Genomic DNA, 27,682 nt, shown 5'->3' with positions numbered 1-27,682 from the left:
CACAGCTCCCGTTCTTCACAGTCATTCCAAATTCCAGTACTCACTTCAGAGTACTGTATCCAGAAGGTAATTGCACATCTATTTTCATAAAGGTTTTATTCATTTAATAATTTATACTTCAAACATAGCTCAGCAGTCAGCCATTTACTTTCAAAAGTACTTTTCCTTACTGCTAGGTACAGTGTTTCCATGGAGACTTCCTTAGATATTCTGGGGTGAACAGTCTTTTTATTTTAAAAATCAGGACAGACCCAGGCACTCCTGAAAGTCAGAAAATGTTTAAGTTTCCATTAGTAACAACTCCCAAGCATCTATTTTTAGATTATTAGGAGCTACAGGCTGCCAGTGTTGAACAGGCGACCTACCTTCACCCTTAAGTCCCCCCTGAATTGACACTAAGCTAAAGAATTCATATGAGGTCTCGAATTTAGACCAAAACACAGTAACTGTTACATTTGATGTAACTACATATCAAAGAAAATTAATGCAGTCACCTTCATTTTCTTTAATACCATTCACACATTCAAGATTCATGTGACTGGCAGTCAAGTGACTGGCTGTCTCTGTCTGCTTGGCACAGATCCAAACTTTCCCACCTCTCCCAAATGAACATGTGAGATATTAATGTATTGAAGTGGCAAGGCTATGCAGTGAATCTCTGATATTATCTTAACATGCACTGTAGTAGTTTTAGCAGCTGGTCTGGGAAAAACTAGAACACCAGTCTACCAAGTGGCATACTCTTTCTACACATGACCAAGAATTTAATCTAAAAATGCTAGCACTGATCTTTTCCTGCATTATAAATACACAAAAATACAGCCACAGCTTTCTATTCAAAGGCTGTTTAACCTCCTGCCAAACCACATCACGTGCTCTTTTTATGGATCAGTTTACCTTCCATCAGCACACAACAACTTTATTAACTTGATAATGAAATTCACAATGCAAAGTCAATTTCCAATCTTCTATTTCATTTTTTAAAAAATAAATATCCTCTGTAATTGTGTTAATGGCTATATGCCTAATGCCTATAGTTAATAGGTATTTCTCTGCTGTTATAGCCATGAGATATGCAAAATGCCTCAGTTACAGGAAAAATCTTCAAGTGGAAATAATGTTAATACCAAAGCCATTCACCACACAAGGTTTCATGAACACAGCTATCCCTGAACTACTTGTGAAGCATACTTCAAGTTATTTCTTATTTTGTATTAAATAGCAAAATGAAACCAGTATCTAGAAAAATAAGGCCAAGGTCCTCATTAAAGAAAGAAAAATAACATGCTTAAAGAGATACATAGATACCAAAAATTTTCTTACTACGTCTTACTGACATATAAAGGACTTAATTTTTTTTTAAAGACACAAACTGAAACCAAACTGATCCCCCATCAATGATCTGACTAGTCCTGGATGAGGGTCTCAGATTGGTGTGTTTTTCCCATCTTCTCAATAACATTAATATATATTTCATAGAAGCTATATATTTATTATATGTGAGCAACTTCAGAGTCCACTGTAGAAACAAGAATTAGTCAGTGCAGCATACAAATACTTCAAGATGTTAGTCTGCTGTTGTCCACTGGCTGTTCAAGAGCACTGTATAGATAATACAAGCATGTAAGTTCAATCTTAGCACTACCTGGTATCAATAAAAAATATCAATTAACAATTTATTAATTAATATTGCTAAGATAGTATAATACTATACAGCTATCAAAATGGACATAGAAATTCTGATCAACAGGGCTATTTTTTAATCATCTTCTCCAGAAACAGAAGGAAATAAAAATGAAGAGTCTTAGTAAGTTTGCACATTGTAAAGACTCTTCAAATCCTTTCCCCTCCTTTTTTCCCAGTCCCAAACTGAACTTCTTTTGCACATAAGATTCAACTGTACAGAAAGAAAATGGTATACCCAGACTGCACTTGCATGTAACTTTGGGTCACTACATGATTTCATTCACTGTGTCTTCTCAAACTGCTCTTTACCTCACTCTGATTTGGAGGGCCATACTGTACCTGCAAGGCTGCATTCTCTTTGACTGTCCTGCAGTGCTGTTTCTACCATAAATTACTGAAGTTTCAAGAAAAAAGCATGGTAATAACAATCCAGATGAAAAACAAGGCAGAAAGGAAAACAGCAGCAGAGTACCTATACTAGTTCAGGATGGCATAATACAAATGTTTCATCAAAAAATAGACAAACAGTAGTTTTCCAGCACTGGTGAACAAAAATTAATTCTACATTTTCCTTTTCTCTAGAACATGGAAAAACTGTGTACTAATGTTCCACCTCCCCAGTCATATTTTTGGGGGTCAAAAATCTGGAAAAAGCAATCACCAGAAGTTTCTAGGCTCATGTCTACACATTTATCTAAGACTTCCTCCAGACTTCTAGAACTAACATTTTTCACAACCTTTTTCATCCTCTTCAAGTTCTATGTTTATGAAATGTTCCTACAAATTACTGAAAAAACAGCTAAAAGGACCTGCTCTTCCACTTCAACAACTTGTCATCTTGCTTTATCAAGCACCAGTGCCCACTAAATCCTTTCTTTCCACACCCAAACAAAAGTACTTTCCCTTTTAGATACATAAGCACTTAAGCAAGTCTCCATTTAAAGACCGTCTACATGCTCATCTCTGCCTCTTTTCCAGAAATTGATTGATTAGTCCCTCCCTCCTTTTTCTTGGTCAGGATAGCTGTCATCTATCCTACCTGTATAATCCTGCAATGTGGAGCAGGGATGCTGCCAGCTATGCAGTTTTTAATAATATTGCCACTGATTATGAACTGGCACTTTGTAAAGGAGCTCCTTTATAATTTATCTTAGGCTAGACAGCACTAGTGGAGTTTATGCTTATCTAAGAACTAAAAAGGGGGTATTTACCTAGTGGTTTAAAATCCAAGTTACAAGTGTTTGGCTACTTAGTAAGTTCCAGTATTCCTTTTACACTTCTAACTAGTTTGGTACAGCTAGAATTGAACTAACTCGTTTCAGCAGTATGTGTTGTGATAGCTGCAAAGCATTGGAGCCACCAACTGTTCAAACATGGCAACAGCTACCTAACTTCTATTTCAGAATAATAAATACAAAACACATCATGCAAAGTTTTGGGACCATTGAGTTTCCTTCATTACTTGAGACAGAAAATCATATTTATCCCAATAAAATTATGAAAGGTTTCCTTTTTATGAAATCAAAGTTCTCAAATTACTGTATTCCATCTCTGAAGATATGACATTTATCTAACACCCTAGGAGCTCTTCCAGTTCTCCTTTCTATTAGACACTCAAATGAAGGAGTATTACATATAACTATGCAGCAGATGCATTTCCTCTCATGCTAGGTCTTAAGAAGCTCACACAAGCCTTTCATAATGGATTTTATACACTTGCTACTGCAACAATTATATCCAGAATTTCAAAACACTTCAGGTAATTATTAATGACCAAAATGAACACAGAGCTACCTCAGAGCACACTCTTAAAACACCTATGTGTTCTGCTAAAAGACGACCTTGATGTTTTTAAAGTTTATCTTGAACTTTTGCTTTCTTAATTCCCACTATTTCATTTCCTTACAGTGCCTACTTTAACCATAACTTTCTGTCACTGAGCTCTACCAACTCACTTAAGGCAGCCAAATCTCTCAGTTGTCCCAAGCTCTGACATTCTGTAGAGTTAAACATACTTTTTGCAAGTTTCCTGATGACACTAAACTGGGAGGTGCTGTTGACTCTCTGGAGAAATAAGAGACCTTGCAAAAGGATTTCAATACATTGGAACACTGGATAATCATCAACAAGGTGAAATTTAACAAGTCCAAATACCAAATTCTGCATCCAGGACAAACTGGGAGAGAAGTGGCTGGAAAGCAGCTCTGCAAGAAGAGGTCTGGTGTTGCTTGTTGCCAGCAGGATCAATGTGACTCAGCTCTGCGTCCTGGCATCTGAGAGGTGAAACCACACCCTGGGGTGCATCAAAAGCAGCATCACCATCCTGTTAGGAGAGGGGATTATGCCTCTGTATTCAGCATTGGTGTGGCTTCACCTTGACTATGTATGCAGTGCTAGGTCCACAGTTTAAGAAGGATATTGAGGTCTTTATATGTGTCCACAGGAGGGCAACGAAGCTGGTAGAAGTGCTGGAAAGAGGAGGCTGTTCTATGAGGAGTGACTGAGCATTTTGATGTTGTCTAGTTTGGAAAGAAGGAGACCGAGGAACAACCACATTGCTCTCTACAGCTTCCTGAGAAGTGTAGAAAGAGATCAGTCATAGGACATGTGGGAACAGTTCAGAGCTGCACCATGGAAGGTTTAGACAGCAGGAAGCATTTCTTTACTGAGAAGGTCAAACTCTGAAACAGGCTTCTTAAGAGGTGGTGGATACTTTGACAATGCTCTGACAATGTTTAGGAGGCACAGGGATAATGTCCTGAGGAATATGCTTAAATTCTTTGAAGTGGTCAAGGCAGCTGGTTTAGATGATTGTGGTAGGTCCCTTCCAATTGAACTATTCTATTTTTACCTGAATTCAATCAGCACAAGAGAAAGAACACCTGAAAAATGAGCACAACAAAGTCTGATAATTTTAGCCAGTAGGCAACAGTATATAGTGCTAATTTCATTATGCAAGGCATCTTGGAACAAGATGAGTATATATTACAGCACTGCAGTCTCCAGATAGAAAACAGAAAAAGTTACAAGGTAAGTCAACTGTACAGTTAAACTATGAGAAACCAAAAACTTAGACCAGTTTTACTTTATCTTAATACAATGTTGCACTCATTACTATAAAATAAAAGCTCAAGCATCTAATATATATACTGAGGCAGACTCCACAGCAAGAACTATCTTACTAAATCAACTACAAAAACTTTCATGACGCAAAACTTTCTTTAGATATTTAAGCCATCCCAGCTCTGTTGATATTGCATAACCACCCAATTCCTTGATGGAGAGTCCTGCACAAGCATGTAGGAAGAAGGGCTGTGGCAAGGTATAACTGTTCATTTAGTATCTCAGCTGTAATAGCAGATCCCTAGGAGAAAAGATGCACTTTCAGCCATTTGTAACTTCAGAACTACCTGAACTGCTCAGACTTTCATCCTCTATTAAGGGATTCCATCCACATCCTCCCCCCATTTTGTCCAATTGCATCCCGCACCACTCCCAAAGTATTTTGGCACCTTCTCATGTTCGCAGTCTAGCTAAGGCAGAAAAGCTAACCCTGCCAATATTTCAGGATTTCAAAAAAAGCAGGAAAACCAAACCAACCCCACCAAACTGTCTTCCTCTTCCAAACAAGTTTTTCTGGAAGAACTTAGTTTCACAGACACCATCAGTGATAATCAGGAACTACACGTGCAATACCGATGTTGTGCCAAATTAGTGATTTCTTCTTCTTCTCCATTTCCCGATCATTTTTAGTAGATAGTAGGCAGCAAGTGATTGTACTTGTTCTTTGCCTTACATTTCGTGGATGTAAATATGTACTAGCTTTCATTTATTAGTAGCATTCCCCCACACATATGTTTATATACACAAATATATGTACCTATACAGAAACACAGATATATATTGCAAAAGAGAAGAAGTATAGACTAGGGAAACAAGAAACAGCTGTGAAGAAAGAACAATTCCTGAAGTTTGAAGAAAGTAAAAAAAAAAGCTCCTGCTTTGTCTATAACCCATTTCTTAGGCCCCTCAAGGACAAAGAGGAAACGTCATTTGGGAGCATAGTTTCTTTTTTTGACCTTGTATGCTTAGGGAAAGGCTAGCTCTAAAAGCAAGTCAGAGGAAACCAGAGAAATTGCAACTATCTGTAAAAGCTTTCCCAAAATGTTCCCTGAAATCCACAGTACTTATTAAAATTCTGACTAAAATACAACAAGTTTAAGCTAACATTGTAGTGTTTCTAAACAATGCTATAAAAGGTTAATTATCTATATACAAAGAATGGACTAGAAAGCTTTTAAACAAAGTTTAGGAAGACTGATAAAAATGCTGCACTTCAGACTTGCTGGCAGATCTTAAAAGAGGACCCTGAGAACTCTTAGCAAAAGACAAACATAGTCCTGATACTAGAGCAGACCAATCAGATGAATCAGGATTATAAATGCCTATCCTTACCATGTATGTGCAAATTCCCATCTATCAATCAGGAGCACAACAGAGACCCAGACACCAGGGAAGTTTGATTTTGTCAGGGCCATAAAAAGCCAATAGATGAGGATGTTCCCACTGAGTAAAATAGAGATAAATCTCCACTTAGTGAAAAGACTAGTGGAGCAGAGAGCTGCAGCTCTGACAGGGTGTACAAATCATACAAGAGATTCAATTACTGATTAATGCACCAGTTATACGAGTTACAGCTACCACATGAAAGAACACCACTTGCCCTACCTCTCCAGTCAAACACTGGTGGTATTGCTGCCCTATGGAAGCAGCACTGGTATCTTGAGCACACTGCACATCAGCTCAAGTTGTGGCATTATGTATTTATCAAGTGCCAGTAAGAAAACTTCCCTCTCTGACCATTCCCAGGCTCTGTACCAGTCACCCTCCCCAAGGGCAGGCTTCCCCTGCTGGGACCGAAGCCCCTTCCCAGCAGGCAGCTCCAGTGACCTGATGGGAGCCCTGCTTGGCTCCCTGCTCACCCCACTCACACTGTCACACCAGATTCCCACAGCAGAGTCTCAGATGCCCCATTTCAGACAGACATTTATTCCCAGAGCAGTACCACAGGTACAGCCCAAGCTGGTGCCTCCAAGGAGGAACCCCCAGGCTTTTAAGACCCCCAGTCTTCCCATGCTCCTGCCCCCTCTCATGTCCATCCACCTCGCTGGTTCACATGGTCTTCATCTTCGTTATCCGAACAGTCAGCAACTGCCAGCTCCTGCTTTGTCTCTCGGTGTCCCTCCACCTGGCTGGCACCACCCATCTTCGTTCCCTTTATTATCCCACAGGCTGGTAGCTCCCAGCTTCTAGTCTTGGGCTCCCACTTGGAGTTCAACTCGAATCTCAATGTGCAGTTTTCAAGCCCAGCTACCTGCAACAGGTGTATTTCTCAGCAGTGCTGCCGTCACATCAAAACCAGACATCCATAAATAACATATTCAAAGCAACTTGGGAGTGCAGGAGACTTGAAAAGATCTCACGTTCATGCAAGGGGCCCATTTTACCACACCACCAAGGACCATTTAATCCCAGAACACTTCTGAGCGGCCACAGATTGACAAGACACATACCTGCCTATTTTTGTAAAAACTTGATCTAGTTTTTGTTTCACTGAGCTTTATTAGAATTCCCCACAAGATTATTAGTAAACTAATTTTACCCATTTGTTGTTTAGATTCTTTGACCAAGGCTCCCTTTAGGCTACAGGAGAAGGCTCAGGTTATCACTACTAAAACTCTGAAATATACAGTTTATGTTTTATGAATATAGCATATTCATAAATGAATATATGAATATTATAATATTAATTTTTTCTTGAATTTTAGTCCTTTTGCTTCTGCTACATCTGCAAAAACATGCTTACATTCCTCTTGGTTCCCCACACTTCTTATAAAATAAGGCAGAAAGTAACTTCATTTAAATGTCCTAGAAGTTGGCAGATTTCGAGTAGGTGATCCCTAATATCCTAGTTTTCCTATCCGTGAAGGGGAACAGGCATGCAGACCGAGCTCTTAGTACTAGAGAGACACTTTATCAAGTGGAACTATACATGCACATGCACAGATGGAACAAACCATTTTCAAGTTTAACTCCACATGGTTGCAGATACCCAAATGTGGCTCCCAGCTGTCAATACTGAATACCTCAGTATGTACAATGCTGTTGGCAGCTCCCACAAACTACTTTCCCAGGTATATGTCCCATTCATATGTCAGAGCATGAACTGTCAAGCTCAATGATGCTGCTTAAGTTTGCAAGGGAATCTTCTCAGTAGATTAAGGATAGAGCTCAAATTCCAGATTGTGTCCAGACATTTTCACAACTGCTACATCAAACCCAGAGAAACATCCAACCAGTGCAAGAAGACTTACTTATTGATATACTAGGGTATGTTGCCAGGAAACAACTTCATGATTTGGGGAGGAAGAGAAAGTATCATCAATACAAGAGTACTGTTATCTTCAGATGGAATCTAGGAGAGTCTTTGAATACTCCATCACAAAACATTATAGAAAAGGTTATCCAAAGCTCTGATTCCTTCTAAATCACTCTTCATTTTCACAGTGAAAATTTATTAAGTTTTTGATTGTTCCAAAAGAAGAAAAAAATATTTAAAAACCACCAAATTGAAGTAGCAACCTATAAAGATTCTATTTTCTGTAATCAAGAAACTCATTTTACAATGAAATCTTCACTTCGCCTATTAATGGAATAGTTCAAAACTCTAGCACTCTCACATTTTCTCTTATAAATGTAAAAAAAAAAAACCCTTCCCCCTAAAACTACTGAGCCTCCCTATGGAAAATACATCACCAGAGCAGAATGGACTACCTGAGAAAAGTCAGAATACTCTTGGGCACACTCAAGAGCTGTGTTAGATTTAAGACAAGAATTGAGACTAGTCTACTAGTCCAGCAAAGTTCTGCAGGCTTTTTTTTTTAACTTCTCCAGAAAACAAACCAGCCCTCCACCCCTCCATAAAAAAACCCAAAACATTGAATCCACCAGACAAAAAGCATGAAAATTTATTTCACTCTTAGAATGAAACTTCATTTGCAATAAATACAACTACTGCAGTATGATGAACCCAAAAATGGCAAAACACTGTTTCTCACTCCAAGCTCAGCTTACTTAGACCTTCTAGGCTTTCTTGGAGATCACAGTTCTAGTCTCCCCAACAGACAAGGTTTTTTCCCAGGAACTGTTTTTCTCCCTTTTCTCCCCTACTCTACCCTTATGTTTTTAATCTACCTGAACCTCCCATTTAGAAACACATTAGTCACATGAAAACACGTGTTATTCTTTCTGAATTTCAAGTGCAGTACATATCTGAATTCACGTGCAACTGCATCTTTCTACTGTGTGTGTTTAATTACCGGCCGGATTTAATAAACAAACCTTCAAAAGGGACAAAAATAACTTTGAATAGTAGATACCAACAAGTGCACATCTGTTGTCAAAGCAATCCATACAATCCTTGGATGTGAGTTGCTAGGAAATAAAGGTAAAAAGAATCATCCTCATTCAGAATACAGCTTCAAACAGGAGCTGACTCAGACCTGGCCAGACAAAGAACATGCTCACTTTTGTTTGCACTGATCTCCATGGATAACCCATATTACAGACTGCTCATGCCATCTCCCTGAGCAAAACCTCCTTTCACTATACTGCTGGAGCAGCCTCTCAAATGCTGCCTGCCAGGATCTATTCATAACTCAGCCATTTGGATTTAACCTGGGATCAGCAAGTTTCTGCAAATTAAGACACATAAACAGGGACAACCGGAAAGGACTACTTCCTAAATATTTCCCCAGGTCCCCAGTAATTAAAGAACAGACTTTTTTTTTTTAAGCATCTCTAGTTCCATTTTCTCCCAAAGTCTGACGTATTCCAAGCTTCTTGTCTGACCACTGAAAATAGTCCAATAGTAGGATTGTTAATAAAGAAACCACAAAATACTCTACATTCATTCTCATAATTATGGAAGCAAGCATATTTGGGCTTTCCAACACCTTATCAGTTCTTACAGAATACTCACCTGCACACAAATCCAGTCCAATACTTATAGAAGCACTATGTATCTGCTAATGCAAAATCAGAGCTACAGCTCTACCAGAAGATGCTGACAAATAGAAAGAGCACAATTTGGTGACATACAGAACATTTTAAACCAGCTGCAGGACCTTCAGACTGGAACCAAATTATGAACTGGGCAGTTAAGAAGGCACAACTTGCTTATGGAAGTTAACCACCCTGTGCAGTATTATACTGCAAAATTTCCCTATGATGGCTGAAAGGGAGTAGTTCTTAATACAAAATCCTGCACAAGCCTGAAGACCATAAACATAATGTAATTTCAAAAAGGTTCATGATTTGCAGTGCAGCAGTTACTTTGACAGATAGATATATAGTAATGATTTGCTTTCATGCTTCATCTGGTAACACTGATACACAAAATTACATCCCAAAACTGTAGTATCTCATTAAATTATGCTCTATCAAAAACTATTTACTAACAGGCCTTGTCTGTGCACAATCATGCACCTTCTCCCCACAAAGAGTAATTCCAACCATAAAATCTAGGTATCAATTACTGTTCAAGTTGTTTTTCAAAACCTTTTGCTAGCTAAGAACCAAGGAGCTTTTACCTGAATTAAAACCGTATTGGCAGAGCTTACCACACACTGACACTCTTTTCTGCAGTTAAGAAAGTTGTCCCCAAGACGTTTCATTATGAAATCTTATGTCAATGTTTTATCAAATTAGGGAAAAAAAAAAATAAAAAATCAGCAGCCACCAAGTAGTGCCAAGTTCTCAAGCTTGTCTGTGGAAAATGAGATACCTAAGAGAAGCTCTTCAAGACATATTTTTTGGTCTTTGGAAAACTACTAGGAAAGCTAAAAAAATTAAACCAACTTGAGCTCACAATTTTACAGGATTTAACACAAATATCTTATTTCAAACTATTACAGTAATATTCAGGAACTACAGTGTTATTTCCCACATAAAACACGGGCCTTTGCTAAAGTAGTATGGAGTAGAAAAATAAAATGATACACACATATCAAAACAATGAACTAGTGACTCAGTACTTCCTAAGTGCTTGTATTTTACATCTCTGCAGAGGACAGTTAAAGAATTACAGAAGTAACTAGAAAAATGGCAGTCCTCTGCAACAGTAGAAGCAGCTTTCTCTGACTAAAGTACAATAAACAGGAACTAGTTAAATTTATTCTACAGCAGGAAAAAGGGCTGCCATAAATGCACTTAAAAGATGTGGGTATCTGGAATCTTTTAAAGATTCTATAACATGTCACCCAAGGGATTTCTTATTGTTGTGCATCTTATCCATTGTTAAATTCCTGATCATTTCTGTCCCAACTGCTGACATGCTCCACAGCAGGAGAGTTGCTCTAACATTCTTGTCAGTCACAGCAGCATACAAAGAATACAAAACAGAGATTAAGTAACCCAAGTTATGCTAGTCTTCTGCCTTAACTGAGCTTCCTACTTTAACTATCCATCGTTTTATCTTCTCTAGCTTTTCTCACATCCTTCATCACCTTCCACCTCCCAGGGAGTATCACACTATTTCCAAGAGGAAATAATGCTACATTTTTCTACTGAAAGTGAGATATGACCAGCTACCTGTAGGTCAGATTCTCCTAAACATACTTCTGAATCAACCAAAATAGAGATGTATTTTGCACTGACTACAATACAGATTATTTGGATGGCATTTAAGCATTCATTGGTTCTTTTTTTCCTTTCCAAATATTGCCCCATTAATTCAAGCTATATATTGATAGCTAGCATTAGTTAGCTGGGTGAGCCAACAGTAATCAAAACCAGTCTGAATCCCAGATACTACCAAAACACCAATCATCCAAATAAGATTTCTTCAGTTCAAAGTCTCAGCTTGCTGTTTACAAAACTTATGTAAAAATTGTTCCATGCAAACTACGTCGACCACACATAAAAGCCTTTTTTTTTTTTTTTTTTTTTTCTTTAATTGAGTGGGGAGATTGCCTTCCTCAGCCAAAGCGGATGTATGAACCTGGTAGAAATTCCTAATGCCCAAAGGAATCAGCCCTTCAAGTGCTAATCTCCTTGAGTCAAAATGCCACCGAAGGCTACCTAAGTCACAACTACTTATATTTACAGCTTTGCCTGTAGGTTGTGACAATGTGAAGAACCTGACTCACTCTCAGAACCTGAAATAATTTTTAGTATTAAAATGTTTTCAGCAAGTGTTCTATGTTTACACACTTAAGGCTAGAATTATGCCTGTCATGTCATCCTAGCAAGTTAAGTGTAATGAAAAATCCCCAACATCTCACCCCATCCCAATAACACCCAAAACCCAATGCTTGAGTCCAAAACTCACAGAATTGCTCACCCATTTAAAAGGGGAACTAGGCAAAATTTTTTGTTTAACAGCAAAAATGAAACGCTATAATGGCTTTAGTAGTTTTGTCTTTCTTACAGCAGTGAAAAATCCAGAACAAAAAGTTTCATTTCGTAACTCAGTCTCTACCTAGTCAGTCCTCCTCTCACCAAGGACCCAACTGGCTGTAGTATTAGTCTTGCATTAGCTCTATTGGAATGAATGTATGCAAAGTTTTTGATTTGTCCTACTCCAAACTGCAATGAGTTTCAGAACCTGTAGCATGTAACAATGGCACCGTTGGTACCACTGCATAATCTCAGATTCCAGACAATTCCCATGCACATTACCAGGTACCTGCTTCAATGCTTCTCTTGCTACATCATTGAAGACTGATGCTACACAGGTACAAGAGACACAAGCACAGCAGATACCCATCAGATGTAGTAAATGGAAAATTCTAACAGCACGATTTCATTTTCCCCCAGTATCTTTTCCTTTAGACATCACCTAAAAATAGAAACAGGAAAGGAAATTACCAGAAACTGACTCTTCAGAAAACTGTAGATTTCATAGCAAAGCTTCTATGAAGAGTCACAACACGATGCAGTCACACTCCTTTGTGTTCTGGATCCATGACATTTCTGTGTTTCATATACTGAATGCTATTAGCCTATTCATATGAAGCTACCAGAACCAGAGAGAAAAGGCTTCAGGGAATGAATTGTATGATTGAGGGATGATAGGGAAAAGCATGGAAACAAATTTCAATAATCCTCCATTTAAAGAAAGTTGAGTTTTTACCAAGACTTTGTACATAAGACCACCTATTAACTACACAAATAAGAGTGATGTACTGCAGAGCATAGAGCACTGCATTGATTTTCTACGGTAGAAAATAAGCTATACCAGGGAAATCCAACTCTGTGCCACCACAGCAGGCGAGATTCCCTTCTAGTCCTGGTTCACTTAATGTCTATGAGCAAGCTCAAAATGACGGTGCCTGACAGTCATCTCACTCGCCAATTTTTATATTCAAATGTCAGCATAAGACAGTCAATTCTGAAGAACTGACCTGTTTTTTTTCAGTATCACCCAGTGACAAATTAGTGAAAACATGTTTCATTTCCCATCACGCTTTCAGATACTGAGTACACAGAATTTTCTATGATTAACAGACATGGTTTTTCTTATAAAACCAACTGTGCTATACTAGGACTACAGGAAGTGTTTAATACTGCTTGGAAATTTTTACTTTTTGCTCTCTTTTTTTACTTTTTATGCTCTTCCTGCATAATACACATAAAAAGTAACTTCATTTTAGACAATTCCTAAGAATCCATGCAGGCCTAATCTTCATTAGACCAATCTCCTGGAAGTTCATATGGCTCTGACTAATTCACAGTCCACTGTAAAAATGAATACCTGTATCAAAGCCACTAGAAATACACTTCCCATACATGTGACATTTTTAAAAAAGCTGAATACATCTGCAGAAAATGCCTCATGGTATTTCTGCAGGATTTTAAAACTGGCACTTGTTTCAGCCATCTAATCCCTCCTCTCTAGTCATATCCTCCACGTGAACATCAGAGACAAGGATCAATTAAAGTCAGTAAAACCAGCTGAACTTAGCAGTATTACTTCTCCCTATAGTCTTCTGTCAACTACTTCAGTGTCTAAACTACACTGAAACCAAGTTACAGATATGATTAGTATTTATGAGTAAACATTAAAATGACTGGAAAAGCCCAGTCTACACAAAACAATGTAAGACAGGACTGAATTTACCTATTAGATATCAATGAGAACACTAAGTTGAAGTGTAAAAGTATCAACAGAGTATTAAAATATTAGGTATCTACCAAAAAGAGCATAGGGCTAACTACAACCTATAAGCCAATGCAGCATTGAAAGCATGCAAATAAGATTAGTATTAAAAAGGCAGTGCCGTGCTTCTTGACTAAAGCAGAGCTTACTACATCTTGGAGATGCTGCCTAAGTTACAAATTCATTTCTCATACCTGCACCACATACAAGCATATTTTTGGAATCCAGGCATTAAAAGAATTTATGATGGAAATACAAAAATGTCAGTTTTCGTTTTCATATAAAGGTATTAAAACTACACTGCAACACACTTGATGGACAAGGCTCCACTGGTGTAAAACCTGCTTGTGCAAACACTTGATTTTTAAAGGGCTTCACTGTCCAACTAACATACATCTTCAAGCATTTTAAAACTTGATACTTACATGGTGGTATAAATATGATCACATAATAAAGCATTATCTGCATTTTAACTTGAGACTACTGCTTTTACAGAGTTAAACCTGCCATCACCAGCAGATTACTGCAGAAACTGAGAACCCAGAAATCAGGACAAGACACACACCTCATCTGCTGACTCCACAGACAAGATTCCTCTGATCAGCAAGAAAGAAAATTTTAAGCTTGGGAAATGAATATTTGGGGCAAGAAACCCATCTGAGCAATACTTCCTGAACAGATAGACAGCAAAAATAGTAGAAACTCAGCAGCATGGTAAAGTCCAACAATGTTTGGTTACTTCAGAAAGAAGTTTAAGAATGCCGAAGCCCCATGTGTATTTTCAACTTCTTGCTAGAGGACAGAGTAATATGGCAATACTGAGTGTACTCTTCAGGAATGCCCCATTCAGCTTCATATTCCATTTGAAGAAGAGCAAGGGCAGCATTGACCCATAATTTCCCACCACAACAGGAACTCCATTCTACTTTAAAATACTATATAGGGTCTGGCAGCTTAAAGCAGCAAAATGAATAATTTGAATTTATAGCATTAGTCCTCTGGAAGACTGTTTTAGAACTAAACCCATTAATGTTTGAGCTATGAGTGTAGTTTTCTACTATGCAGCTCATTCAACAGCGAGTGTGTTGAATGCTCCACTTCCAGATTTTAGACTCTTCCTTATCAGAGGCAGTTACCTCATCTTTCCCCAACAACCAATTTCAGGTTCTTTGAAGCTGTTATTTGGACGAGTTTTCCTTCAGGTAAGTTCTTCAGGAAGCTCAAGGGACGTTTAATTTCACTGCTATGGAGTCCCATGCTAAGCAATTCACTAAAAAGTTTAGAAGCTGACCACTGTTAGCACTCATCGATATAGGTACTCCACAGCAAGCGGAAACATACTAAAGATTCCATAGGTGATGAATGATTAAGGCTCTGCCCATAACCTCGTTTGTTACTCTTTAATTTGACAAACACTGGATGGAACAACTAAGGCTAAAAAAGGGGCCCATTGCCATTTAGAAAATGTAGTTTCAATACAGTAAGAAGCATTACAAAAGGAAGCTGCTGAATCCTTCAAGTAATTTGAATTAGCAAAGCAAGCTTTTAGTGAACAAATTTGAACTTTCATCCAGATTTTTTGATACCCAAGATCCATTTCTTCCCAACAAATTCATGAAGAAACTGTAAACAAGCATCACCTCCATTTAATGCAAATAACAAAAAGAAAAAAAAAAAAAAAAAAATCCACACTCAAGAATTTCAATGAATACATACTGTCAGCAACAAATCCAATACATACAAACAAGAAGCCAAATACAAAAAAAATCCAAGTCTGGTTACACAGAGAATTACATGACATTAAAAAAAAAAAAAAACAACCTTAGAAATTTTGAGTTTCATGGATTAGTGAAGGAGAAATTCCTTAAAGCTACAAGGGTGTTTCAGCCTCTATCCCCACCAACCTCAACAGGCCGGGACAAGTGCAATACCACAGACATACACAGCATTGCAACTGATCCCAACCTGTGTAGAAAGGGGTATAATTTTTCCACACTCACTGACTGACTTGTCACTGCCACAGTCAGTTTTGCATGGATTTGCACAGCAGAGTATCATACAGCTGGATGCAAACCTGCAAAACTAACCAGAGAACAGTGTTCAATAAACAACAAATAAATTATAAAACATACTGAATATGTAGTTCTACAGCTAGCAGTACTTTAAGTGCTTATAATGCAGTAGATTAGTGAACACTACCTGCACTATAAGCACTTTAGTGCTACAAGAGCTGTCATTCACTAGACTGCTGTTAAAATAAGAAAGGCCACAAAATATCCCATAACAAGCAGAAAGCATTCAAAGTCCTTGATGTAGATTATAACAGGCCACCATCAGCTTTGCATAGATTTGCACAACCACTCTCTTCTTGTAGTGCAACTATGCAAAACTAACAGAAGTCTGCAAAGCAGAAAACTACTGGAACATCTACAGTCTTAACCTGAGTGACTGGATGAAGACATAACTTCTTATGCCAGAAGGAGCACTTAGGGCAGTAGATGCTAATCTACTTCACTATCTGCACTAGATGCACCTTAGTACAAAAAGCACTTGACACCACCACACTGTACCTTTCCATTCTCTGAAGTCCTGCAAGATCTCATGAGGCAGTTGTCAACATAATGCTACAAGTGCCTTCACTGCAGTAGGTTCTATATATCACTACCTGCACTGTAAGCACTTTGACATTACTCTGACGCAAACAGCGTTTTTTAGTAATTCAAGATATGTTGTCTACCTGGTACCTGCTGAAAGAAAAGAACAAAGTAAGTATTTGATAAGGTTTCATTACAAGCTTTGAAACAAATATTCACCTTTCTGGACTAAAGACCACATTCAGAATAAACTGAAGCAGCCAATCAGCCCAATCCAGGACACTCATGCACAATACTAAGGAATATCAAAATCAATGCTGGTTCACAGTAGAAGACCTAAATATGAAAATTAAATAAATACTTCTCCCATACTATTTTCAGAATGCCACAACAACTCTAAGAGTTTAAAAATAACTGACTTTTCAAAGAAAAACCTGAATTTAGTGAAGAGCTCACACCAAATTGTTTTAATTAAAAAAGTTTACACCCAATCCCAGAAAACCAGGAATTTTAAGATTAGATTGAACATATCCTACCATCAGCTTTCTTAAAATCCAGAAACCACCTTATGACATGGCAAAACTTTTTAAGTTTTCCAATTACTAACTTTGCTGTCAAGTTAGAATACTTGCTGCAATTGCCATAGATACCCTGTCAAATTACAAATCCTACCATAGCATTTAGATTGGTCTATCTAGAAACAAAAAGCAGATTCTAATAATGGCTGTAAATATGCTACCACAACAAAATTACACCTTATTACAGAGCTGAGGTTCAGTAATGCAAGACAGTACTATATTCATAATTTGAAATCATATTTTATTCCTTCTTTAATAGAAATATAGACTTGAAGAAACACGTAAATGTAATGTCTCCCTTACCTGATACTTACAAGTCAATTAATGTAATACTTTAAAACTACAATTAAATTAGCTTCTGTTAGATTGACTAAAAAAAGGAGTTTTGTTAAAAAAAACAACAAAAAAAACCCCCCAAGATATCAAACCTAAAGGTTTTTAAAACTCCCTCAGTGTCCAACTGCTTTAGTCAAACAAATGCTGGCTTGGGAAAGCTGCATTATTCTCCTCTAAACAAGTGAAATTGTGTACTTCTACACACACATTCAATTCCAAGAAACTATTTGGAATTTAGTGGTCCTAACTGAAGTCTAAGCCTGAGCCTTAAAAGAACTGCTTCAGGCCCTATACTTTAAAAAAAAACAAAAAAATTCAAAAATAAAAACTTACCATCATCCCTTGAAACTAACTTCCTCTGCAAACACACTGCTGCAACATCCACTGAAAGCTGCATTACGTCCAGCTGCACGTCTGGATACTGCAAAAAAAACCAGCGATTTACTTGCTTTTTGTTGCTGAGGAGTGAACAAAGTCACCGAGGAACTTCCCAAACCCAGCGCACCCCATCCCCACTCCACCCGTGCGGGGAGGGCGCGAAACGCTCCGCGCCCCTCGGGCGGCGACGAACGGCCCCGTGCGACAGGCCGCGCGCGGGCTCACGGCGCTCTCCCGGTAAGAGGATCCCCCGCGCCGCGGCAGGATCGCTCCCTCGCTGCCGTGCGCGCCGGGCCGGGCCGGGCCGGGCCGGGCCCGCTCCCCGCACCGCGCAGCACGTGCTCGCCGAGAACACAGAGCCGGCCGCCAGGGGGCGCCGCCGCCGGCAGCGCGGAGGTCACAGCCCGGCTACGGCGTGACGCCCCCCCCGCGCGCCCGCCCGGGCCCGCCGAGCCCCCGGCCCGGGCGGACACCAAAGGGTCGGGCCCGCCCGCGCCCGGGGACCGCCCGAGCCGGGAAGAGACCGCGGCGGAGGGAGGGGAAGCGGCTCCCCGGGCCGCCGCTGCCCACACGCGGCTCCGGGCCTAACAGGGAACAATCGGCCTCAGCACGCAGCCGCCGCCATGTCCCCCGCCTCCTCCCCCTTCCCAGCAACATGGCGCCGCCGAGGGCCCGCAGCTGCCGCCGCCGCGCCGATTTCGTAATGAAGCTCGCGGCTCCCGAGCGGCGGCGCGGGGCGCGCCCGCTGTCCCCCGTCCGCTTGCCCGGGAGAAGCGGGAGGTCCCGCACCTCGGCGGAAAACTGTGGGGGGGGGGAGGGGGAAAGAGACGGGCCCGCCGCCCCCGCCCCTCCTGCGAACAAAAGCCCATGCGGAGGGGCCCGGGACGCGCTCGGAGCCCGCGGCGCTGCCCCCTCCCCGGGGCCCCGCGCCCCCTCCCCCGGGGGGCGACGGAGCACAAAGCGCCTCCGGCGGGAGCTCCCCGAGAGGCCCCCCCCGACCCGCGCCCTCCCCCCCGTCCCTCCCCGCCCGCCGCCTCTTTTACCGCCGCTGCCGTTCCCGAGCTGGGCGTGGGCGGCGAGCGGAGCCCCCGCGCCGCCGCCGCGGCCTCTGCCCCACGTGCGGCTTTGTTCTGGCGCCGCCAGCTCCCCCCCGCAGCCGCGCCGGGCACGGCGCAAACTTTCCCGGACGGGCCTTCCCCCGCGGGCCGCGGGGGCAGAGCCCCCGCCCGCGCCCACCCCCGGCCGCCGCTGCCATTGTGCCGCGCACGCCGCCCTGCCCGTCCCGGGGGCTCGGCCGCTCCCCGCGCCACCCTGGCCCGGCGAGGCGCCCCGGGCCCGGAGCGCGGCGGGAGGAGGGGGGGGGGGCGGGAAGGGGGCGGCGGGACTCACTGCAGCGGCGAGCGGCGCGCACGCTTTTTCAAATCTCCCTCATTCCAGCCCCTCCCGCCCCGTGTGCGAGCTCGGGAGGCGCCGCGCCATGCGCCCTTCTCCCGGCTCTCCCCGCCGCCCACCCACACCCCCTCCTACCGCCCCGGCCACTCGCAGCGGCCCCACCAGCTACCGTCGCCGCCGCCTCCGAGCCGCCCGCCCCCCGCCGCCGCGCTGCCTCCCCGGGCTCGCCCCCTGCGCCGGGCGGCCGCCGCCGCCTCACAACAGGTTTCCTGTCAGCGACACGCGCGCGGCAGCGACACTCACCAGCCAGCGGCCGCCGCCACCATCTTCCCTCCTCCTCCTTCTCTCGCGGCCCCGGCGCGGCGTGGCCGGCCCGGTGGCGGGGAGCCGCTCCGCGCCGCTCCCCGGCGGGGCGGATGGGGGGGGAGAGATGGGGGGGGTGGGGGAGGGAAGTGGCGCGAAGGCAGGTCCCGGCGGCAGCAGCGGCCGGGCTCGGGGACCATGTGGGTGAATGAAGGGCGGCGGCTCCCGCCTCAACGTAAATATCCACAAGCCCCGCTCCGCCCTCATTAGAATAGAAAACAAAGTGCTTCCGAGCGCCGCGCCGCCCAATCGCCGGCCGCGGCCCCCGCCCCCGCCCGCCGCCGCCTGCTGCGATTCATCCACGCACCAGGCATGCACCGAGCCCGCCGCCCGCCCGGCCTGCCCCGCGCTGCTCGGGCACCGCCGCCGCCGCTGCAAACTTTGTCTCCGCGGTTCCGCCGGGGCCGGGCCGCGGCGGGGGAGCGAGGTGCCCGCCCCGCCGCACCGCGCCGCGCAGGGCTCCCGCCGGGGGATGGCGGTGCCGCGCGCATCCTGCCTGCGCAGGCGGTGGGGAAGGGGAGGGAAGGAGGGAGGGAGGAAGGCGCGGGGTGGGAGATGCACATGGTGGCCCCGCGGTCACGGGAGGGCCGGGGGAGGCCCGGCCGTGGGGGGCGGGCAGGGAAGGGGCCGGGCCCGCCCGCCCGCCGCCGCCCCGCGAAGTTGCGCGCGGTTGGGAAAGCGGGAGCGCCGCGCCCGTCCCGCCCCAGCCGCGTCCCCGGCCCCACGCGGAGCTCTGCGATGAAGGGGGTGGTGCCGCATGTGGCTGCACTTGTCCGGGGGAAACTCGTGCGCTTGCATCTGGCGGAAAGGCAGGATAGGAAACCGGAGTCGGGAGGGTGGGACTGGGAGAGGTGTGGGAAGGCGAGCAGCACCAGCCGCATCCCGGGCCGGCGGTGTCGGATGGCGCTCCCACCCGCGACAGACGGAGCCCAGGTGCGGATCCCGGCGGCTGCGCGGGGCTCCGGCCGGTGCCACCCGCCCGCTTGGGCAGGCTCTCTGCGGCCGGGCCCCGGGAGCCGAGTCCCGCTCGGAGCCGCCATCCGCTGCGGCTGCCCCGGGGCCCGCAGGCACCCACGGCCGGGCCGGCACAAAGTGCCAGGACCGGTGGGACGGATGGGTGTTCATTGTCACAGGACTGCGTAGATGAGGGGGCAAAGTGCTTCAGCGAAGCGTGTGACTAGATTTTCCTGTGGCCCTGTTTAATCCTTGTCTTTGCCTCACTTTTCTGGACTGTGACAGAAAATGAGAGTTAAAGATCAACATACATTTCCATGACATAGATGCTTATTTTACAGACTTAGAACCAATCCTGTATTTTAAAAGGTGAAGATGCTTTTAGTTATGGATATTATAGTATATTGTTTTGCACAAACAGTGATATTTTGTAGATCAACATTTACAGTTATACAGTTCTTTACGCCATTATAAAGAGAAAAATCACTTTGCCATCTGAATAAAACACCAGAAAAAAACTGTAGCCTGAATTTGCAATTTCTAACGCACTTCAAGGGGTTGCTGTCGTATTATGTTGTTGTCCAGTGATTTCTGAAGACAGTAGCATATTTGTTTTTATAAATTATTCTAGTAACCTTCAGCACATAGAAGAAAAAGTTTGCCTGTTCTCAGTTCGTCTTTTTTTGTAGCTTTTCAGAATAGGACAAGGGTTCCTATGCTCATAAATACATTTCAATAAAGCTACAACAGTATCTTTTAGATGGCTTTGCTGTGTTTGAGCCTTTGGAATGTAATAAACCAGAGTCGTGTTTGGAGGATTTTTTTAGTATTCATATGTGATGTCAAGTGTCACAGAAATAGATTGTAAGTTTTTTTCTCATTTACATCTTGTAGTTTGGGTTTGATTTTGTTCTTTTAAATATATATTTACTGATGTACACAAAAAATATTTTACAATTCTGTGTTTGATAAATGACCTTTTCAGAACCATAGCTGCTTTTTAAAACCACAGTAATGGAAAATGAAATTGGTTTTACATTTTATTCCAATAATATTGAAGTTGTTCTTCCGTGTGTCCAAGATTCCTTTCTTGCGCCTTTAGTCCTGTTTACCTTCCCACAACCCCAAAACCATTTCTATAATTTCAAATTCTTTCTTCCTTTTTTTTTTTTTCCTCTGTAATCCTCTAACTTTTGGCAAAAAGGCCAACAAAAGATAGTAAGATGCTAATAGAAGGATATTTTTGTTCTTGCTGCTTTGGATGAACTCCATGCTTTGCCAAAGTTAGTGGCAATAGTCCCACTGATTGAACAGGTAAAGTTTCAACCCTTGTCTTATATCCACAGATTCCAAGTGGCTTCTGCAAAGCTGGGCAGGTATTCTCCTCTGAATCTAGAGTAAATGAAGTGATAGGGAAAGTAACGTCACAGCATACCAAACTTTCCACTGGCTGAAAAGAGCCAACAAAAGTGTGAGTGAGGAAGAAGACTACACTGATTTTTTTTTTTTTTTTTTTTTTTTTTTTTTTATTAATTTGCATTTTTTTCAGTGACTTTATTCAGGGAGGATACTGCATTCAGGACTTAAGTGTCTTGTGTTCTCCTCACACCTAGAAGAAACAGGCTATTGATGAAGAAAAATGTATTATTTCACTGATTCAAACGGTTAGACTCAGAGAATCCAACCTTCTCCTACTTCCAAACCAGTGGAATGGCCTTCATAAAGCCATTGTGTGCACTGGTCATCCACGAGCACCCATGTCACTGTTCCGTGTTTCGTAGCTCTAGTGGTCTCTCCTACAGATAACTTCACTTACGTGTAATTTTGGAGTAGAATTCACTAAATTGAGAACAGCTTTCCTAAAGATAAAATTTTGACACAACTCTAAATTCCCTTAAAGGGAAAATTTTTAGAATAGTAAATACTATTCTGTATCTTGAAAAAAACACTCAGAAATTAAGGCCCTAAGGTCGTAGTCCTTTGACATGTATGAACTTACCTGTTTGTCCTTTATAAAGCACTGCCCATTTTATTTTTCTTTGCTACAGTAGGTGAGAACATCACATCATAATATTTACCTTCACAATAGTGTGACATGGCAATTACTATTCCTGTGTAACAGATTAGGAGTCTGATGTAATAAGGTACAGAAATTAGCATGTTCAAAGCCAAGATTGGCACCTTAACAAAGGCCAGTTCTGTTTAAATTTATGAAAGGAATATGGAATGAATCAGTATCCTTTATACATCACTGAAGATCACAAATAATGTGGATGTTATACAGTACATGCTACTAAGAAATCTTAGGAATTAGCTACTTTATCAAGCTACTTCTAACAAGAAAAATTACCTGAAGGAAAAATAAAACATGTAAGTCAAACAAACAGTATTATCTAGTGAGATGTACAGTAGTGATGTCAGCTACTTGTTCTTATACACCTTATTAGACTGAGATTTATTACAAAGAATTTGTAACTTTCTTTTTGGTGCTTTTAGGGTCTTTTATTTCTAAAAAAAATAAACAAGTAATGACAACAGAAGGTGCTCTAGTTTGGTATTTTACTTCCTTTAAAAATTTCACTTTAAAAAAAGTATGTTTAATTATTTTAAAGTATTACAAGCTGTTATCTATAACAGAAGTGACAGTCAGAAAGGAGAAAATAAGCAATTCCCCAATATGTTTTTGTATTTAGTTAGCACTGTTAGTGCATGAACCAGTTAAAAAATTAACTCATCTAAAGTAAAACATTTTGGAATTACAGATTTTTCAGAGATAATTCTTGCTATTCAAAAACACTACGTAAAAGTGCCCAAACAGCAAACATAATGGTGCAAAGAGGCGTCTTTGTTTTTATCATTAGATTATCCTTTTCAGTCATTAAAAAAAAAATCAAACCTATAAATTCCTGCTCATTTTACCATACTCAGATACACATGAATCATAATTTCAAATATTTATATTTAGAAAGAGGCATGTACTCTGTAGGGAGGTGAGTTATAACAAGATACAGGAGTCCTCAGTTACAGACAGTTAAACATCTATATCTGATTATTATTCTTGGGAGCATAGTACTGCTATCATTCAACCATTAATTTTAGTTCCCAGTGTTTATGATGTTATCCTGTCTGGAGATCAGTGTTTGCACAGACTCTAGCTATTCATTTCACTTGTAAAAATGTTCTACTATATGTTAGTTTCATTTGAGGTATGGAAATCTCTAATTTGTGGGTGTTTTTCAGCATCTGCAGAGAGATGAAAATTTTAACAGCTGAAGCAGCATGAAAAGAAGCAATGTTTATAACTGGAGAGTGTTGTGTTTGCAGCAGTTTCCCTTCTGTCCTCTGAAGCTCAGGTTTTGTGCATTCTGAGGCTGGAGTGGCTGTGTGCAGGCAGGAGGACCCTTACATCTCTCTCTCTCTCCCTCTCAAGCTGGCTAAAAGTCTCTGATGCTGTGGTTTTTTACACAGACAAGTTTTGCTGCAAGGTTTGCCTTAGGTTTCTCGAGAATGCTAATAAGAAACTGAAAATATTCCCCAATAGGATGGGCTACTATGAAATAGTTACAAGAGATGTTTCCAGCCATAGGAAGCTGGGGAGAGAAAGACTGAAGATAAACTGCTTCGTTCTCAACTATTCTGTCCTGTCTCACAATCTTACTTTCTTGGCTGTTGAAACTCTCTCTCTTGTTTACTGTTTCAACGTGTTCGTTGCCTTTCCTTTTCTGAATTCCTAAGAGAAAAGTGTCTTACCTGTGTTTTACACAGTCTAGAGGGAGGTAGCGTAAAAAACACAGAATAGCTGGAAAATAGGAGAAGCAACAGGAGTTACTTCAGACCAAACTAGATCTAAAAATATTGTGGGGAGAGTGGGAGGGGAAAAGCACAGGTGTGAGAGTGGTAAGAAGGGGATTTGGAAAATAAGGAAAAGATGCTTAAGAATACTCTAAAAAGAGGGGAGATTGGGACAGGATCTCTCCAGGATGAAGTTGTGCTCTGAAATGGTTTTTATAAAGAAAAAAGTCAGTCTATACTTCAGTCTTTCTAGGTACTGATAGCTGTAATTCTTGTCTTCTGTTCCCTTGGCATCCATGCAAAAAGCAGACACTTCTTGTTTTGCTTCACGAACACTGAGAATTACAAAGAGCGTAGTTTCAAGCCTTGCAGTGCTTTACTGAGGCTAAATTAAATGAACATGCCAGGAGAGATAAATCAAGGTGGCTGTTGTACCCTTCTCCAAAATCACCTCTCCACACTTGATGGGGGAGTTTTTCAACTGTTGTGTAGGAATGAATCCTGGCACATTAATGCAAATGTGATATACCTTCACAGGTGTGTAAGAGCAGTTAGTGAAATGCATGTGGTTTTAGAGAATGGCTATCTTCTAGGGATTTCTGTACCTGGGCTAGCTAACCCAAATGCTTAATACAGCCACCTGTCTCCTAGATTAATTAGAGAATGAAGATTAACAATGAAGGAGTGGAAACAGATGACTCTGGTTGATAGAAGGACAGGGGCAACATATGAACTGCAGGGATTTGGGAATATGGCTCTTAACAGACTAAGGGAGAGAGAGAATTAGCATGGAGATTTAGCATGTAATGAAGAGAAAATTATCAGTGGTGAAAAAACTGGGAATTTGAGAGACATTGTATGTTCATGTGAGAGTGTGAGCTAAATACCAAGGCACAGTGGGACCTTTCGAATGTTAGACTAACACCTGTAGATATTATTATAGATGTTCTTCAGAATAATGTCTGTAAACTCTTGATATTTGTACTTAAGAAATTTATACCTCTGGCTGTCCCCAGAATATGAAGTACTGATGATAAATTGTACTTTAGGTCTTCTGCTCCATTAGTGGCCTTTGACTCTGAAATAAGTCAGTGTATAAAGGACTACCCCAGCACCAGGACCAAAGTAATACCTCAGAGGAGCTGACGTTACTGTTTTTTGGCAGCTTTTTTGACCAAACATAACTCTGCTGTCCAGTCAGAGTCCTGAATATTTGGGATGCATTGGACTGAGATGCCTGAGAAATACGTGTTTATGGACAATGTATAGTAATAAGCACTATACTTCCATTTACTGTCAGCATCTCTATTGACAGTGAGTACTACACATCAAAGACATCCTTTGAGAACCCCTAGTTAGGAGTGCGTCTGGATCTGGGTACACCTGGCATGCCCTCATCCCAAGGGAGAATGAAGCTCTCTAGCTCTGTGAGCTGCCTGCTCCCCATCATAAAGGCCCCCCCTTTTATTTAGTGCTTCTGCAAACATTCAGTCCTTCTTTTCCTCTCCAGTGCCATCCTCAGCTCTTAAAAAGCTCTGTGGAGCAGCCATCCCTTCTTCTGAGGTGAGGAACTGTGAAAAAAATATAGATTAAAGAATATACATAGTCTTCTCATTTTAAATAATTTAAATACATTAGTAAAGGTAAGAACAACTTCAGGTATTTATTTTCTCTTTTAATGTGGCTTTAGCTCAAGCCACTTACTTTATCACAGGAAAATATAGTAGTTTCATTTTTTCCCAACATTATCTGGGCAGGTAGGCTAGCTGTGTGCAGACTTTTGAAAAACATTCTTTCTTATTAGTGAGAAAAGTCACTGAATTCAAGTATATGGCTGTTCACATGTATATAGTGAAGACCACAGTGACTCTGCCCTTCATTGTGAGACTGCGCTGAAAATACTATACAAAAATAAACATATGTTGATGAATGTATCCACCAATAAAATGGTAATGATGTCATAAGCATTCAACCTGCCCTAGTCTACTGTAGAATATTTGGCCAAGATTTTATCTTTCTCAGTAGCTTTGTGTCAGTGAGACTATGGTTCTTGGTGACATCAGTGTGCATATTGATTAAAATCCTTTTGTCAGGTCAGCAACCTGTGAGTATTTTCAACAGTTGAAAGCTGGGCTGAATACACTGGTTCCAGAAAAAATGATAGGACATTTCTTAAGAGGAATTTCAAAATTGCTTACTTCCCATTTTAGATGTCTTCAAGCAATGAACAAAAAAATATTTCCATTATTCTAATGGTGATTTTCACTAGATGTTACTAACAAGATGATGTCTGTATCAGTTGTTCACCTGGCTGATGGAGAACTGATGCTTTGTTGCTTGCAAGGTATTTCTGACTAGCCCATAGCACCCGGTAAGTATAGAGCAGACAACATTTAGCTGAATTTTGTGATTATTCATTGTATTTTTTTCTCCTACTCAAAGTGGTAAGGAGGCTACTGAGAGGTTTACAAGTGAAATAATAGAATAGATGCTGTCACTGCACTGACAGCAAAACCCACCATTCCCCATGTCTCCTATTCTACAATTCATATTGCATCAGTAGGAAAGAAAATTCAATTTCTTCCAGAAATGGAGACTTGGACAAGAGTGATGTGGTCAGTAGCAGAGTAGTAACAGAGTGGGGAAAAAGAAGAAAAAAATGATTCTGTGTCAGCACCTTTGATTAATTAGTTTGACCACCATACACTTTACACATGCAGTCTATTTGCACAGATAGGTACATACGTATCAGATGCAAATAAAGATGTGTTTTCAAGTACATTTAGACAAATTCCATGCCTTTTTTGTCAGCTTCTTAAATCTTTTCCAGTTGTGTATATCTCAGCTATGTTTTTGCAGTACTGTCTGCAACTACTTTGAAACTAATCTAGATTCTTTCATGAACAGAGATTTATCTTGACTGAATGTAGTGTGTTCAAGAGCTGGGCTAAAATGTAGCATGGAACTTAAAATATTGAACCACAGCAAAACAAATGCCACATTTGGTGAGCTTTCATATACTACAAGTCACTTTCATGTCCTTGACATACAGTGTTTATTAGCAGAGTAAATTTGAAAATAAATTATTACTGATTTTTCAAAACAAAATACATCCACACTTTTAAAGATCTCATATATTTAGCTGAAGATAGCAAAATATAAAAACAATTATAAATATAAATGTAATGAGTGAATGAAAATACAGATATAAAAATGTCATGAACAAATGCTGTTCTGGAGGATCTGACAAATACTATTTGAAAATCAAAAATATTGGAACCACAACTTTCATAGTCAGAGGACACATAACTTTTTTTAAGTTACAGTAGGAATTAATTTTAAAAATTATTTATTCAAATGTACTTATAGTTTTGCATTAAGACAATCCT

General features: G+C 41.4%; 1 protein-coding gene across 1 annotated transcript in view; it reads right to left on the bottom strand.

The window, feature by feature from the left end:
* Positions 1–20,023, bottom strand: part of GPC5 (glypican 5) — a 311,688-nt gene extending 291,665 nt beyond the window's left edge. Inside the window, exons 1-2 of the mRNA XM_056491777.1 lie at positions 19,488–20,023; positions 17,748–17,835 (exon numbers count right to left, since the gene is read on the bottom strand). Of these exons, the coding sequence (XP_056347752.1) occupies positions 17,748–17,835; positions 19,488–19,754 (355 nt within the window). The 5' untranslated portion in view covers positions 19,755–20,023. The remainder of the gene's footprint in view (positions 1–17,747; positions 17,836–19,487) is intronic.
* Positions 20,024–27,682: the final 7,659 nt, after the last annotated feature.

This window comes from Oenanthe melanoleuca, chromosome 1, assembly GCF_029582105.1.
Source record: "Oenanthe melanoleuca isolate GR-GAL-2019-014 chromosome 1, OMel1.0, whole genome shotgun sequence".
NCBI classification, from domain to species: domain Eukaryota; kingdom Metazoa; phylum Chordata; class Aves; order Passeriformes; family Muscicapidae; genus Oenanthe; species Oenanthe melanoleuca.
This window is presented reverse-complemented; position numbering and strand designations above follow the sequence as displayed.